At 39.2% G+C, this 17,270-nt stretch overlaps 1 protein-coding gene across 1 annotated transcript in view; it reads left to right on the forward strand.

Moving 5' to 3' along the window:
• Positions 1-17,270, forward strand: part of Sbf2 (SET binding factor 2) — a 403,356-nt gene that overhangs the window by 309,247 nt on the left and 76,839 nt on the right. Inside the window, 1 exon segment of the mRNA XM_057777079.1 lies at positions 13,564-13,734. Coding sequence (XP_057633062.1) covers positions 13,564-13,734 — 171 coding nt within the window.

Below are 17,270 nucleotides of genomic sequence, written 5' to 3' on the forward strand. Positions count from 1 at the left end.
ACTGAATAGAAGACCCAGATATCAATCCACACATCTTCAAACACCTGTTCTTTGATAAAGAAGCAAAAAATATTAAATGGAAAAAAGAAAGCATATTTAACAAGTGGTGCTGGCATAACTGGATATCAAAATGTAGAAGAATGAAAATAGACCCATATCTATCACCATGCACAAAACTCATCAAAGACCTCAACATAAAGCCAGCCACACTGAACTTCATAGAAGAGAAAGTAGGAAGTACACTTGAACACATTGCCACAGGGAACCACTTCCTAAATATAACCCCGGCAGCACAGACACTAGGAGAAACAATTAATAAATGGGACCTCCTGAAACTGAAAAGCTTCTGTAAAGCAAAGGACATGGTCAACAAGACAAAATGACAGCCTACAGAATAGGAAAAGATCTTCACCAACCCCACATCAGACAGAGGTCTGATCTCCAGACTATACAAAGAACTCAAGAAATTAGACACCAAAAAATCACATAATCCAGTAAAAGAAAATGGAGTACAGACCTAAACAGAGAACTCTCAACAGAGGAATCTAAAATGCCTGAAAGACACTTAAGGAAATGTTCAACATTCTTAGTCATCAGAGAAACGCAAATCAAAACAACTCTGAGATTCCATCTTACACCTGTATGGATTGCCAAAATCAAAAACACTGATGACAACTTATGCTGGAGAGGTTGTGAGGAAAAGGGAACACTTCTGCATTGCTGGTGGGAATGCAAGCTGGTACAACGCCTTTGGATGTCAGTGTGGCGATTTCTCAGAAAATTAGGAAGCAACCTTCCTCAAGACCCAGTAATACCACTTTTGGGTATATATCCAAAGGATGCTCAATCGTGCCACAAGGACATGTGTTCAGCTATGTTCATAGCAGCTTTGTTTGTCATAGCCAGAACCTAGAAGCAACGTAAATGCCCCTCGATTGAAGGATGGATAAGGCAAATGTGGTACATTTACAGAATGGAGTACTACACAGCAGAAAAATATAACGACAGCATGAATTTTGCAGGAAAATGGATGGAGCTAGAAAACATCATTTTGAGTGAGGTAATCCAGACACAGAAAGATAATTATCACAGGTACTCACTCATAGAGTGTTTTTTAAACATAAAGAAAGCCAGCCTACAAACCACAATCCCAGAGAACTTAGACAACAATACAGACACTAAGAGAGACTTACATAGATATAATCTACATGGAAAGTAGAAAGTAGAAAAAGACAAGATCTCCTGAGTAAATTGGGAGCATGGGAACCTTGGGGGAGGACTTAAGGGGGGAGGGGAGAGGCAGGGAGGGGAGCAGAGAAAAATGTAAAGCTCAATAAATATCAATAAAAATAAATAAATAAATATTCAAATAAGCACCCAGAAAAAAAGTAAAAAAAAAAAAAGAATAGTGTGGCATTAAATATCCACCTATGAGCTGGGATTAAAGGTGTATGCCACCACCACCCAGCAATTTTCATCTTGATTTTTTTTGGTGTTGGGGGATGTGTATGGGTGTGTAAATATTACGTAACTTTTCCTGGGAAATTGTGAACAAATTTCCTATTTGCGCCACAAAGGAAACAGAAAATAAACCGAAGTAATAATTCCACCAAGTCCAACTTATTGGGGCCGCTTCTTACAGGAGTGTTGTTATGTTTTAGTCTTTTGCCACTTTTGTAAGGCCCACCACCCAGATCCCAAATAATTTACACATGGAGGCTTATTCTTCGTTATGAATGTCTGGCTGGCCTTAGCTTGACTTGTTTCTTGCCAGCTTTTCTTAAATTATCCCAACTACCTTTTGCCTCTGGGATTATCTTTCTTAACTCTGTATATCTTACTTTCCTTCTTACTCCGTGGCTGACTGGGTAACTGACCCCTGATATCCTCCTTGCCTTGTTCTCTTCTTACACTATTTGTTCTTTCCTCTGTCTCAGTTCTCCTTCCATTTATTCTCTCTGCCTGCTAGCCTCCCCCCATCCTTGCTCCTGCCTCACTGTTCATCTCTATTACACTGTACATCTCTCTTACAACCATCAGGTGTTTTAGACAGGCACTGTAATATAGCTTCACAGAGTTAAATGCAGTATAAACAAAAGTCACACACCTGAAACTAATATTCCCCAACAAAACGTAGATGATTCAAAGGCAAAGCCCTACCCTGGCATGATTGATGATTCATACATCAATACAAATCTGTATTCCTAGAGCTCCCTTCCCTGCACAGTTTACAACCAACTTGGTCTTAAAGTTTGTTCTCCCTAGCAGTTGTTACTGCTTATAAGATTGGGAAGAGGCCTTGTCTATTCTTATAAGTTACAGGAACTTCCTCTGACTCCTAAATAGTTTGCTTCCTGGGCCTTTTAAATTTTGTTCCTCACTGAACCTGATAGAAGAGAAAGTGGGAAGTACTCTACAACACCTGGGCACAGGAGAACACTTCCTACGTACAACCCCAGCAGCACAGACATTAAGGGCATCATTGAATAAATGGGACCTCCTGAGACTGAGAAGCTTCTGTAAAGCAAAGGACACTGTCACTAAGACAAAAAGGCAACCCACTGACTGGGAGAAGATCTTCACCAACCCCGCAACAGACAAAGGTTTGATCTCCAAAATATATAGAGAACTCAAGAAAGTAGACCGTAAAGGGCTAATCAACCCAATTAAAAAATGGGGCACCGCGCTGAACAGAGAATTCTCAACAGAAGAAGTGTGAATGGCCAAAAGACATTTAAGGACATGCTCAACTTCCTTGGCAATCAGGGAAATGCAAATCAAGACAACTTTAAGATACCATCTTACACCTGTCAGAATGGCTAAAATACAAAACACCAATGATAGCCTTTGCTGGAGAGGTTGTGGAGAAAGGGGTACACTCATCCATTGCTGGTGGGAATGCAAACTTGTGCAACCACTTTGGAAAACAGTATGGCGGTTTCTCAGGAATTTCGGGATCCACCTACCCCTGGACCCAGCAACACCACTCTTGGGAATATACCCAAGAGATGCCCTATCATACAACAAAAGTATATGCTCAACTATTTCATAGCAGCATTGTTTGTAATAGCCAGAACCTGGAAACAACCTAGATGCCCTTCAATGGAAGAATGGATGAAGAAAGTATGGAATATATACATATTAGAGTATTACTCAGCAGTAAAAAACGATGACTTCCTGAATTTTGCAGGCAAATGGACGGAAATAGAAAACACTATCCTGAGTGAGGTGAGCCAAACCCAAAAAGAGGAACATGGGATGTACTCACTCATATTTGGTTTCTAGCCATGAATAGGGGACGTTGAGCCTATTATGCGTGATCCTAGAGAAGCTAATTAAGAAGGTGAACCCTAAGAAAAACATTTAGGCGATGAAAGGAGACAGAGACAAAGACCCACATTGGAGCACCGGACTGAAATCTCAAGGTCCAAATCAAGAGCAGGAGACAGAGCACGAGCAAGGAACTCAGGACCGCGAGGGGTGCACCCACACACTGAGACAATGGGGATGTTCTATCAGGAACTCACCAAGGCCAGCTGGCCAGGGTCTGAAAAAGCATGGGATAAAACCGGACTTGCTGAACATAACGGACAATGAGGACTACTGAGAACTCAAGAACAATGGCAATGGGTTTTTGATCCTACTGCACGTACTGGCTTTGTGGGAGCCTAGGCAGTGTGGATGCTCACCTTACTAGACCTGGATGGAGGTGGGTGGTCCTTGGACTTCCCACAGGGCAGGGAACCCGGATTACTCTTAGGGATGATGAGGGAGGGGAACTTGATGGGGGAGGGGGAGGGAAATGGGAGGTGGTGGCAGGGAGAAGGCAGAAATCTTTAATAAATAAATAAATAAATGAGACTGAAAAAAATAAAAATAAATAAATAAATTTTGTTCTTATCATAAATATTAAGAAGTCTTCATCCCTGATAGAATGTTTCAAATCAAAGGAAATTGCTATGCAACACTGCATTTCCTGATTCATGTTTACCTGTGAAGTACTCAGGTCAAGGTCAGGTATCTTTCTCAATTATTTTCCACCTTCGTTTTTGGGACATAGTCTTTCACTGAACCTGGAACTCACTGATTTCACTAGGATGACTGGCCAGTGAAAAAGCCCAGGAGCCTCCTACCTCCCCTCTGATATGATGAGGTGGTAGGCGTATGCCTACCTTTTCACCTAGGGTCTGGTGACCAAAATCAGGACCTCATGCTTATCAGCAAGCAGTTTATTGACTAGGCCATTTCCCAGTACCTTCTCTAAATTTTTGTGTACTTGCAAACATAGCCATAGCATAGTTGACTCATTTTCTGAAACATAAAGAATGCTTCATTTGTAAGCATATTATTATGGTAACATTTTAGTAGCAGCATGATATTCAAGTGTGTTGATAAGGTGCTGATTATTTGCCTTTTTTCTCTACAGTGAGCATTAAAGTCACTAACTTTGTAAGGAGTAGCTACTGAAAAAAAAACTCAACAATAAATGGTATGCATGTGCATTTGATTTGTATGTCTACTTTCCCAGGCCTGGATTTCCTGCCTTGTGGTTCTTTGCACTGCCATATCTTGCTTTTATGAGTGCTAGTCACCTAAACTCAGATCTTCATACTTACACCCCAACTATTCTCAACTGAGCTACCTCCTCAGTGCCCAAAATAAGCTTTTTTGCTGAGCTTTAGATCCACTTGCAATTACATGTAGTGAGAGACACGGTCTCACTTTTTGTCTATTATACATATTACACTTAGGTCCCTGAAATAATACCCTGTTAGGATCTATTATTTTTGTTTATTATGTTGTAATAAGCCCCTATCCTCTCAGTTTGCATTGCCATTATAAGCACAGTAATCACATACTCTGTCATTATCATCTTCTCACATAGATTTTAGAAACTTTGTACACAAGAACATCATAGTGCATGACATTGAATAAATGAAAATATGGATTTCTAATAAACACTTGAGGATAGGGTGCTTTCATTTCTTTATTTCTAAACTTAGGTTTAAGAATCTCTAAATATTTAAAATCCCCAAATTTATAAATATATTAATGAAAGGAAGGCCAAACTACTATGCCACTATGATTTCATGTTTCTCCATTTGGCAATGTCTCAGGGAGTGAGTACATGAGAGAGAGATGTTACGAAGATCCTGTCTTACTACTCCTATTGATCCCACCTATTGCCTATCAACAGCTCTAATATCACAAGACACAGACAGTGCCTCTTAAGATGGTACCATCTGTAAAGTGTTCTTGCCAGACAATCCTGAATCTAATCAGACCACTAGACATTGCCAGTCCACAGGAAACACAGGCGCCATAAGAATGTTAAATGATAGTACTCAACTATAGTAAGCAGCTGCTAGAGGATAGATAAATGGTTCCTTTTTTTTTCCAACAAAGTCCAGCTTAGAACAGAACCTAGAGTAGAACTGATCTGAGTGGTTGTCATACTAATGCTACTATGTGTCCTTATTTGAATCCTACCTGAATTAAACAAAACTGTAAAAGTAACACTGAAGATGAGGGGGAAAGGGAAATTTCTTACAATTGGAAGGCAATTGGAAATTCAGACCCCAAGCTGAGACTTTTATGTTAAAAAGCACTAGTTAACTATTTTGAGTAGTGGATTTGCAAAAGCTCTCCATAAAATAATTTGTTATTGGGATAACCAGTGGTACAGATGACAGTAGGAATCCTATTTCTTGACACACTATTGAGCAGTACTGAAACTCAGGCAGGTTTGGTAGCACGTGCCTATAATCCCATCATTTAGGTGGAGACCGGGTTGTTGTGAGTTCAAGGTTATCTTTGGCTACATAGCAGGTTTGTAGTCAGCCAGTCCAAAAGAGACCTGATCCAAAAGTGGTACTGAAACTATCACAAGATGACAGTTGACTTGTGTTTTGGTGTTCATGCCCCATTGTCTGTTGTAGCAAAGAGTTGGAAACAACCTCACTTGAAACAGAAAAATACTGTATATTCTTACAGTAGAATTCCCAGCTGTAGCTCTGACGCCTACTGGCAATGCCTCAGTTTTCTTATGTTACTGAAATGGGAAGTAGTAGTGGACTGCTTTGAGGACTGAATTAATAATAAATACAGTAAGGGAATCCTCATCAACTCAGATAGTTCTGCATTGCTCTTCAAGATCATTACATATTTATGACATTGGACCTGCCAGCTAGCCGTCTTCCCTGAAATGCAGTTTCCCTCTGAGTCCCATAAATGAATTGTGATCCATTTCTAGCCAGGCAGACTTGAGACAGTTCCTTCATACTCACATAACTCCTGATCATCTCCTCAGGTACTGTGTGTCAGTCTGTGAGGGTCTCAGTTGAGCCGCTGTTTGGTGTCTGTTCTCCACATCCCGTCTCATGCTGGGTCTCTTTTGAAAGCTTTGTAGAAAATAAATGGCACTGTTTAATCTAGTACCTTCAGGGTTATTTTTTCTAGATAAGGAAGGAAGTCAAAACATTCTTAAATATCTTACAAAATTGGATGACTAAATATCATTTGTTTTTAGGACATAATTATAAGAAGTGTTATGAACTGTAGAGTAAATATTTGTGCCAGAATAAGGGTAAAAGAGATGTCATTTGACAAGTGTCTCCTATCACCACCCTCTCACCCTCAGGACAGTCACTAAGAGAGCACATGGACCAGTTTGGGAAACCTTCCCAGAAAACGCTTGCTACCAAAGAAGTGATTGACTAGATGAGAGACAGTTTTGTTCATAGTTACTTACTTTCCCAGTTTACTAGACCTGTGCTACTGTCACTGGTTCCACTGATCTGAAACCCTAAAAGGTATCATTGCATCTCTTTACCCATAATTGTATTAAAGTTCCATTTTATAGAATATGGTAATTTTTGTGTCTTAAGGAAAACGTAGTCAGATGTGGTAGAGAAGGCCACTAATCCTATGACACCTTACCTTAACCTGAAGCAGGAGACTCCTGAATTTGAAGCCTGGCTGGGATGATTAGAATGTGAATTCTAGAACAGCTGAGACCCTTTTGTTACATATATACATACATACATACATACATACATACATACATACATACATACATACCACCGCCTCATTTCTGTGTGACTTGGGCAAATCTGTTCTCACAGAGTGTCAGATGGTCAGTGAAGACATCCAATATTCCTTCTACCTACTTTTTCCAAAGTTCTGCTTCTATAATTGCCAGTTGAAACTATGATGATATCTAGGCAGAAAAGGTTTCACTGCCCTCTGCTGGTACTAAGAACATAGTTGTCCATCGGCACAGTATCAATACTAAGTGGAACAAGTATTCCCTCCTCACAATTGAGCTTAGCATGAAATCACCAAGAAAGAAGGCATATTTCATGCTCTAAAGAGGTAATATTTTAAGTGCTTAGGAATTAATGATTTCTCATACATAGCTTAAGCAGACGCTATAGCTATTTGTGGACTAGCTTGCTGCCACAAAAAATTATCTTATGATCCCTTCATTGTGTTGTAATTCTCACCTAGAAAACAAACTGTGGCTCTGACTATTTGGGCCACGGTCATTTTTTTACACCATTTTTCTGCCTTTGTTGAAAAAAATTTAGAAAAGTTTTATGTATTTATTTAGTTTATGTGTAAACTAAACTATTTCAGTGGATATGTGACCAGGAAAAGCAATATGGAGCATGGCTGAGAGTAATGCTTAAGAAGAAAGGCAGGACTTCATTAACCCATCAGATTCATGGAGATTCTCCTAAACCTAGAGACTGATACAGACAGCTCAGTTTCCTGAATTCATCTATATTCATACCATGTCAAGACTACAGACTGTTTAGAGCTTCCATGGTTTACAGTGTGCTACATTTGTAAGAAATGGTTCTACCTTGGGTTAGACTCAAGGGGAAGGCAACTTAGAATTATGTTTTGGGGGAAAGGGTGTGAGGCAGGGTCTCTCTACATAGTCCTGGCTGTCCTGGAGAGCACTATGTAGACTAAATTAGCTTTGACCTTACATAGATCCACTTGCCTCTGCCTCCCAGGTGCTAGGATTAAAGACATGTGCCATTACACCCAGCTCAGAATTATACTTGATCTTATTTAAATTTTATGTTTCTACAATCTCTTTGAGACATGTATGGCATGTTTTCTCTCATGCAAAATCTAAGATGCTCATATGTTTATAATATGACATGAAAGTAGAAGGACGACTATTTGGGGAGGAAGAGAATGGGGAGTAATGGGTAAAAATGAACAAACTACAGTGGTATGAAAATGTCAAAATAAAATGAAAAGTCTCATTCAGAATAAGTCTTTGTACTGAAGTGAGGATCTAAAATGTATAAACCACTCATGAGGGTCTTTATGTAGAGTCTGGAAGGAACACATGATTCAGTGCAGTTTCTGCTACCACAACAAGCAGAACCACACACATTTTTGCCCGTGAATTCTCATGGAAGAAAACTTCTGAAGTGGGTAAATGAGGCATCATGAAAACCAAACATGACCTTCCCCTCTTTCTGCCTCATGGTCAGCATCTATTTATGCCTTATATAAGGAACTGCAGTTTTAGCTAGTCAACTCCATAGCAGTGCACAGCCTTGTCTTGAAAGGAACTTGCATCATATATGGCACATTGATTATTGCAGGCAAAATCGCAGTCACCCTGCTTGTAAGTGTGTAAGACTAAATTTCATGGTATACTTGGTGCTTGCTCTAGCTTTATTTAGGGTTGGTATGCCCTAGATCAAGAGGGAAATTACTTCAAACATAGCATTCTAATGGTATCTTATTTAGGTTACAGAACTCTAAAAATAAACTTTTGCTTCATAATTATATATATAAACTTAACAGTAATGATCTCTAGTATTGAACATTTCAGAAGAGAATTCGGCTTATTAAATTGCTTAAAAAGAAAATTTATTAGAAACTATACTTCTAATTACAAAAAACAAATTCATTCAATACAGAAGATGAAATGGATCACAATTGTTGTGTGGAGCTGCGGGCCTGCTTTTCATCCTGCCCGGCTCCTGCACAGCTAGCTTTACACCAGAAATAACAACACACAAATTGTATTCATTTAAACACTGCTTGGCCCATTAACTCTAGCCCTTACAGGCTAATTCTCATATCCCAATCAACCCATCTCTAATAATCTATGTAGCATCAGTCTTACGGGGAAAGATTCAGCATGTCTGACCTGGCAGCTGGCTGCATCGTGTCTGCCTCAGAGAGAAGAGCTATCAAGTCTGCCCGGGAGAGGGGAGCATGGCGTCTGAGCTCACTTCCTCTTCCTCCCAGCATTCTGTTCTGTTTACTCCACCCACCTATGTTCTAACCTATGAGGGCCAAGCAGTTTCTTTATTATTTAACCAATGACCTTCCTCCATCATTTCCCCTTTTTCTGTTTAAACAAAAAAAAAAAGGCTTTAACTTTAACATAGCAAAATTACATATAACAAAACAGTTATCAAGTAAAAATTACAATATTTACATCTATTTTATCTTTATCATAACTAACTATCTATTCTTCAGCTCCATCAAAGACTCCAGAAGGATATAATATTACCTAAGTAAATGAGACGTAAGCAACTTACAAAACTCTAGAAATCACAGAGACATCTCGCTGCCTGGACAGTCACCCAAAGTTCCTCTGTACCGTTGGGGCATCCATCTTCGGCCTACAGGTCCATAGTTTCCAGCAGACATTTCTATGAAGCAGGAAATTTCAAAGGCAGTTCAGTCACTATCTGCTGTGTCCTGCAGAATGTCTCGCAGACTCTTTCATGAATCAGGAACCCCGAAAGATCATCTCACCTTTAAGCAAGTTCAGTAGTCCTCTCTCTGTGGGTTCTCTGTGTTCAGTTTATGCACTAGTCCAGGCAAGAGCAGTTTCTTGCCCAACTGGCTATCAAACTCCATAAGGTGCCTCTTCGATGCCCATCTTCTTCTTGAAGTAGATTGGTGCTGCCAGGAGCAGACGTGTCTCATTGTTATGAAAAACCCTAAGTTATTAAAACACTTAAAATGCCATATTTTGTAATCTTTGAAAGATATGAAGAATGCCTATCTAACTGAAATATATCTATGCACATCTAGAAAATCTAACATTACTAAAAGCTTGACAATTATCGATGATTATCCATTAACAACCTATATACATTACATTTTTACATGAACTACACAATCACAATACCTTAATCAAGGTCAGAAATATATATACATATAATAAAAATGACCTTAAATTAATATCAGTAAACCAAGATTGATATCAATGCAAATTATTCACATCTAGTTCATCTCTCCTTTAAATGTAAAAGAGAGCACGAGCAAGGAACTCAGGACCGCAAGGGGTGCACCCACACACTGAGGCAATGGGGATGTTCTATCGGGAACTCACCAAGGCCAGCTGGCCGGGGTCTGAAAAAGCATGGGACAAAACCGGACTCGCTGAACATAGCGGACAATGAGGACTACTGAGAACTGAAGAACAATGGCAATGGGTTTTTGATCCTATTGCACATAATGGCTTTGTGGGAGCCCAGGTAGTTTGGATGCTCACCTTAATAGACCTGGATGGAGGTGGGTGGTCCTTGGACCTCCCACAGGGCAGGGAAACCTGATTGCTCTTTGGGCTGAGGAGGGAGGAAGACTTGATTGGGGGAGGGGGGGGGAAATGGGAGGTGGTGGTGGGGAAGAGGCAGAAATCTTTAATAATTAAGTAAATAAATAAATAAATAAGCAAATAAAAGCCTCAGACAGGTAAAAAAAAAAAAAGAACATTTATAAACAATATTTGGGAACATGGGTGCAGTTTTTTCTGTCCAAACTGCTTCCTGCTGAATGGGGGCGCTGTTATTCAGGTCTTTTATGGAATAACCTGTCTGCTAGTTTCATCTCAGTTGGCAGTTGAGCGAAGCAATTTTTTGAGGGTGTTCACAGCAACCCTTCAGGAGGGCGTGGTCTATCATACCATATTGGGATCGAAGAAGCAATCCATAGAGTCTCATTCTCTGTGAAAACAAAAGAAGAATCTCTTTTCCAAAGTATCATATCCTTAGATCCAAATTCTGAAGTCAAGGTATTTTGAAAATATCTATCTTGGATTAGTTCAGCAACATTTATAAACAAATATCTTTTAGCAGCTGTTGCTCCTTCCTCAGCATTCAAACAATTCAAACAGAGCATAATAGCATATAGTATCAAGATTCTCATTATATTTTCCATCTTTGTGCGGCTTTATTTTAACCTCTATTTCGTTTACTTTTACTTTTTGAGACAGGTTTTCTGTATATCTTTGTCCTGGAATAACTCTGTAGACCAGACTGTCCTTCAACTCTCAGAGATCCTTCTGTCTCTGCCTCCCAGGCATTGGGATTAAAGGCATGTGCTACCATACCTTGAAGTCACAGAGGTCAATCTCCCTCTGCCTCCCAAGTGTTGGGATTAAAGGTGTGTACTACCACACCCAACTACTTTCTTTCTTCCTTTTTTACTTTTAAGAACTTTAATTTTTAGCCTGCATATATTTTTAACACACTGTAAATCATTTAAACATTTTCTTTGACTTTGAATCTTTCTTTTACTGTATATCTCTCTTTTTCTGACCACACGAGCCTTGAAATTACTGAGCAGTATGGGTAGGTTTAAAGCTGTGGCTTTGATGGCTGGATCCAGCCCATTCCTTAGCTTTCCAGCCTCATGGCTGAGGTACCAGCTGTAGCCATGTTTATCACCACAACTCTGTGGCGTTTCAAGGTCCTTGCCAGCAAACAAGCTTCAACACTCAAATGCTCTCTCTGTAGCTAACCTCCTGCCTCAGAGTCAGAGTTTGCCCTGGCAGGGCGGACCAGAATGCCAGCATTTTAAAACAGCACAACTTTTTTCCTGCTACGGCTGAAAACAAACAAGCATGCAGTCAGCTTTTATCAATACCATTTAAGTGTTTCATGGCAGGACCTCTTAATGAGCTGCAGGATTTTGCAGCTAAAGCTGAGTCAGGAAGCCTCTCTTAGATGAGAGCACTTACTTGCCTCTAGCAAGCAGAGCAGACCCGAGAAATTGCTGCTACCAAGAAAACATGCTTTACTCTATTCTTTCCCAAGCTTTCTCAGGCTTTCTGTGGATGCAGTTGTCCACGTGGGCGCCATTTTGTTGTGTGGAGCTGCGGGCCTGCTTTTCGTCCTGCCCGGCTCCTGCACAGCTAGCTTTACACCAGAAATAACAACACACAAATTGTATTCATTTAAACACTGCTTGGCCCATTAACTCTAGCCCTTACAGGCTAATTCTCATATCCCAATCAACCCATCTCTAATAATCTATGTAGCATCAGTCTTACGGGGAAAGATTCAGCATGTCTGACCTGGCAGCTGGCTGCATCGTGTCTGCCTCAGAGAGAAGAGCTATCAAGTCTGCCCAGGAGAGGGGAGCATGGCGTCTGAGCTCACTTCCTCTTCCTCCCAGCATTCTGTTCTGTTTACTCCACCCACCTATGTTCTAACCTATGAGGGCCAAGCAGTTTCTTTATTATTTAACCAATGACCTTCCTCCATCACACAATTTTTCAATATTTCCTGTTATGTCATTTATTATTTGCTAAGAAGTGGCGAGTTAAATATTTAATGTATTTTTAAACTACACCATAGTAAGAAACGGTGGTACTTTTATAACCTCAGCACTCATAAGGCTAAGGCAAGAAGATTAAGAGTTCTGAGACAGGCGGCTGGAGAAATGACTCAGAGGAATAGAGCACTGGCTGCTCTTCCAGAGGTCCTGAGTTCAATTCCCAGCAACCACATGGTGGCTCACAACCATCTGTAATAAGATCTGGTTTCCTCTTCTGTACTGCAGGATACATGAAGGAAGAAACCTATATACATAATAAATAAAAATCTTTTTTTTTAAAAAAAAAAAAAAAGAGTTCTGAGACAGCCTGGGCTGAATGGTAAGACCCTGTATCCCAAAAAATAATAATAGTAAATAATAATAATTAAAATTTATGGACCAGTGAGATGGATCAGTGGAAAAGATGTTTGTCAGGAAGCCTGAACATTTTATTTTGATCCTCAAAATCCACATGGTAAGAGAGAACCTACTCTACAGGTTGTCCTCCAATGTCTGAACACAGGCCATAGTGCACGCGCTCACAGACAGAGAGAGAGAGAGAGATTAACGTAAAGAATCATAAATGAAAGTAAGATAAATTTTTGATTACTAGAGTTTTATGTTTAGATTGTGTTGGATTTTAGTGTGCATCCCAGGTATAACTCCACAGTACCCACCCTGTACACGCCAGGTAGTAGATACTTTTTTATAGTCTATAATTCAAAGAATTACATTAATCCTGTAGTTATTAGTGTAGCTACTGTTAAAATTCACATTTGGGTAAAAGTAAGCAAGATTTTAAAGGATTCCATAGAGCACCCTCAGTTGTCAGTTGAACGTGAGTACAGTATTGATTGCTAAGCCTTTAAAGAGATCTTTGTGTCACCTCTACAATTAACTGTAGCACCTGTGTCCGTCAGAAATGCCATAATCTGCCTGCACCGTGCTGATAGATATTACATTTTCTTGCAGAAACTCGCCCCTGGAGTCAGCCAGTTTGCCTACACCTGTGTTCAAGACCACCCCATCTGGACAAACCAGCAGTTCTGGGAGACAACTTTTTACAGTGCGGTACAGGAGCAGGTTCGCTCCCTGTATCTCACAGCGAAAGAAGACAATCATGCCCCACATCTGAAGCAGAAGGTGAGAGAAGAAGGGTACTTGGATGTGGCTGGGGTTGACTTTAAGGAACACTCAGGCAGATGGTCCTAGGGCAAAGGGACTCTACCTACTTTGTTCCTGGGTGTTAGGGAGTCCTGTGGTGAGCATCTTTCTTCCTTTGATTCTGGCACTATATTTTTTAATAATGACCTCATACTACAGTTCTTTAGCACTAGAATTGTTTTGTTATATTTTGATAAGAATTCCTTAAAAACCGAATAGAAGGAACAAACCTAAAATAGGCCCAGGTATAAGCCTCTAGCTGCTTACTTCCTTGAAGAAATCCAAGCTTAACTCAGAAATAGAATGTTTTCATGTAGCATGCTCAAGGCCTTGAGTTCAGGTACCAGCCCTGGAAGAGGAAAGAGAAGAAATTGAAGTTAAGTGACTAAAAAGATAAATGTAAAAATTCAGTATTCCTATTCAAAAATATGTCAGCAATAACCAAAGTCTTCCTTTATTTGTTCTCTGTGTGTATATATATAAGTAGTATTTGCTCCATACACATATATTTAAATACCAGGAAAATAAAAATTTAAATACTCCAATTTTTAAATGTCATTTACTAGCTCTCTTTATACTGACTAATCACATTACCCCCACACTTCCTCATTGGTGAAATGTGTAGCTGTCACTTCTGAATATTTTCATATCTAATATATATATATAAGGCTTATTACTAAGAGTTGTTGGCACACACTAAGTAGTTAGTATTAGAAATCATCATCCTCATGAACTGAGCTTAAAGCAGCCTAAAAGACTCACTGTTGATTCACTTCAGAGTGATTTTAAGATCAGCCTATTTGAACTGCAGATTCTTGGGAAGATATCACTGGAGATTCTGTCCATCATCTTCTACTTTAACTTATGTCTAGATAGGACGGATTGCCCTAAGCATCTGAGAGAAGCTACATAGTCATATTCCAATACATCTGGGATTCATCGTCTTAAAAAATTATTGGTTTATTATTAAGTAGAAGAATAGAAACTTTAATAAAAAATAGCATTGACATGTGTCTGATTGTTTTAGTTCAAATGTGAATTGTTTCCTTAATTAAATTAATATTCAGATTTGTTGTTGTTGTTGTTACACGAAATGTACCACTTACAGTATAACGTAGTAGATGCAGAGACTTTTCCTGGGGCCACACCCGGGAATAATCAGACTGTTAGGATTTCTTTGTTAATTTTATATATTTTTAAATTGGTTTTTATTGGGCTCTACATTTTTCTCTGGTCCCCTTCCTGCCTCTCCCCTCCCCTTCAACCCTTTCCCAAGGTTCCCATGCTCTCAATTTACTCAGGAGATCTTGTCTTTTTCTACTTCCCATGGAGATTAAATCCTTACATGTCTCTCTTAGAGTCCTCATTGTTGTCTAAGTTCTCTGGGATTGTGATTTGTAGGCTGGTTTTCTTTGCTTTAAGTTTAAAAACCACTTATGAGTACATATGATAATTGTCTTTCTGTGTCTGGGTTACCTCACTCAAAATGATGTTTTCTAGCTCCATCCATTTTCCTGCAAAATTCAAGCTGTCGTTATATTTTTCTGCTGTGTAGTACTCCATTGTGTAAATGTACCACATTTTCCTTATCCATTCTTCAGTTGAGGGGCATTTAGGTTGTTTCCAGGTTCTGGCTGTGACAAACAAAGCTGCTATGAACATAGTTGAACACATGTCCCTGTGGCACGATTGAGCATCCTTTGGATATATACCCAAAAGTGGTATTACTGGGTCTTGAGGAAGGTTGTTTCCTACTTTTCTGAGAAATCGCCACACTGACATCCAAAGGGGTTGTACCAGCTTGCATTCCCACCAGCAATGCAGAAGTGTTCCCTTTTCCTCACAACCTCTCCAGCATAAGTTGTCACTGGTGTTTTTGATCTTGGCCATTCATACAGATGTAAGATGAAATCTCAGAGTTGTTTTGATTTGCGTTTCTCTGATGACTAAGGATGTTGAGCATTTCATTAAGTGTCTTTCAGGCATTTTAGATTCCTCTGTTGAGAGTTCTCTGTACTCCATTTTTTATTGAATTATTTGTTCTTTTAATGACAGATTTCTTGAGTTCTTTATATATTTTGGAGATCACACCTTTGTCTGATGTGAGGTTGGTGAAGATCTTTTCCCATTCTTTAGGCTGTCGTTTTGTCTTGTTGACATGTCCTTTGCTTTACAGAAGCTTTTCAGTTTCAGGAGGTCCCATTTATTAATTGTTTCTCCCAGTGTCTGTGCTACTGGGGTTATATTTAGGAAGTGAGTGGTCTCCTGTGCCAGTGCGTTCAAGTGTATTTCCTACTTTCTTTTATGAAGTTTAGTGTGATTGGCTTTATGTTGAGGTCTTTGATCCATTTGGACTTGAGTTTTGTGCATGGTGATAGATATGGATCTTTTTTCATTTTTCTACATGTTGACATCCAGTTATGCCAGCACCATTTGTTAAATATGCTTTCTTTTTCGATTTGATATTTTTTGCTTTTTTGTCAAAATCAGGTATTCAAAAGTATGTGGATTAATATTTGGGTCTTTGATTTAGTTCCATTGGTCCTCCTGTCTGTTCTTATGCCAATACCAGGCTGTTTTCAGTACTGTAGCTCTATAGTAGAGTTTGAAGTCCGGAATTGTGATGCCTCCAGAAATTCTTTTATTGTACAGGATTGTTTTGACTATCCTGGGTTTTTTGCTTTTCCATATGAAGTTGAGTACTGTTCTTTTGAGGTCTGTGAAGAATTTTGCTGGGATTTTGATGGCCATTGCATCGAATCTGTAGATTGCTTTTGGTATGATTGCCATTTTTACTATGTTAATTCTACCTACCCAAGAGCATGGGAGATCTTTCCACTTTTTGGTGCCTTCTTCAATCCCATTCTTCAAAGATTTAAAGTTCTTGTCATACAAGTCTTCAACTTATTTGGTTAGAGTTACTCCAAGGTATTTTATGCTATTTGTGGCTGTTGTGAATGGTGACGTTTCTCTGATTTCTTTCTCAGCCCATTTATCATCTGTGTACAAGAGGGCTACTGATTTTTTGAGTTAATCTTGTATCCTGGTACATTACTGAAGGTGTTTATGAGTTGTAGAAGTTCCCTGGTAGAATTTTTGGGATCACTTATGTAAACTATCACATCAGCAGCAAATAGTGAGTGTTTGACTTTTCTGATTTGTATTCCCTTAATCTCCTTTTGTTGTCTTATTGCTCTAGCTAGGACCACAAGAACTATATTGACTAGATATGGAGAGAGTGAACAACCTTGTCTTCTTCCTGATTTCAGTGGTATTGCTGTGAGTTTCTCACCATTTAGTTTGATGTTGGCTGTTGGCTTTCTGTATATTGTCTTTATTATGTTTAGGTATGTTGCTTGTAATCCCTACTCTCCCCAAGACCTTTATCATAAAGGGATGTTATATTTTGTCGAAAGCTTTCTCAGCATCTAATGAGATGATCATGTGGTTTTTATTTTTCAGTTTGTTTATATAGTGGATTACATTAACAAATTTTTGTTTGTTGAACCATTGCT

The sequence above is a fragment of the Chionomys nivalis genome, chromosome 8 (assembly GCF_950005125.1).
Source record: "Chionomys nivalis chromosome 8, mChiNiv1.1, whole genome shotgun sequence".
NCBI lineage: Eukaryota > Metazoa > Chordata > Mammalia > Rodentia > Cricetidae > Chionomys > Chionomys nivalis.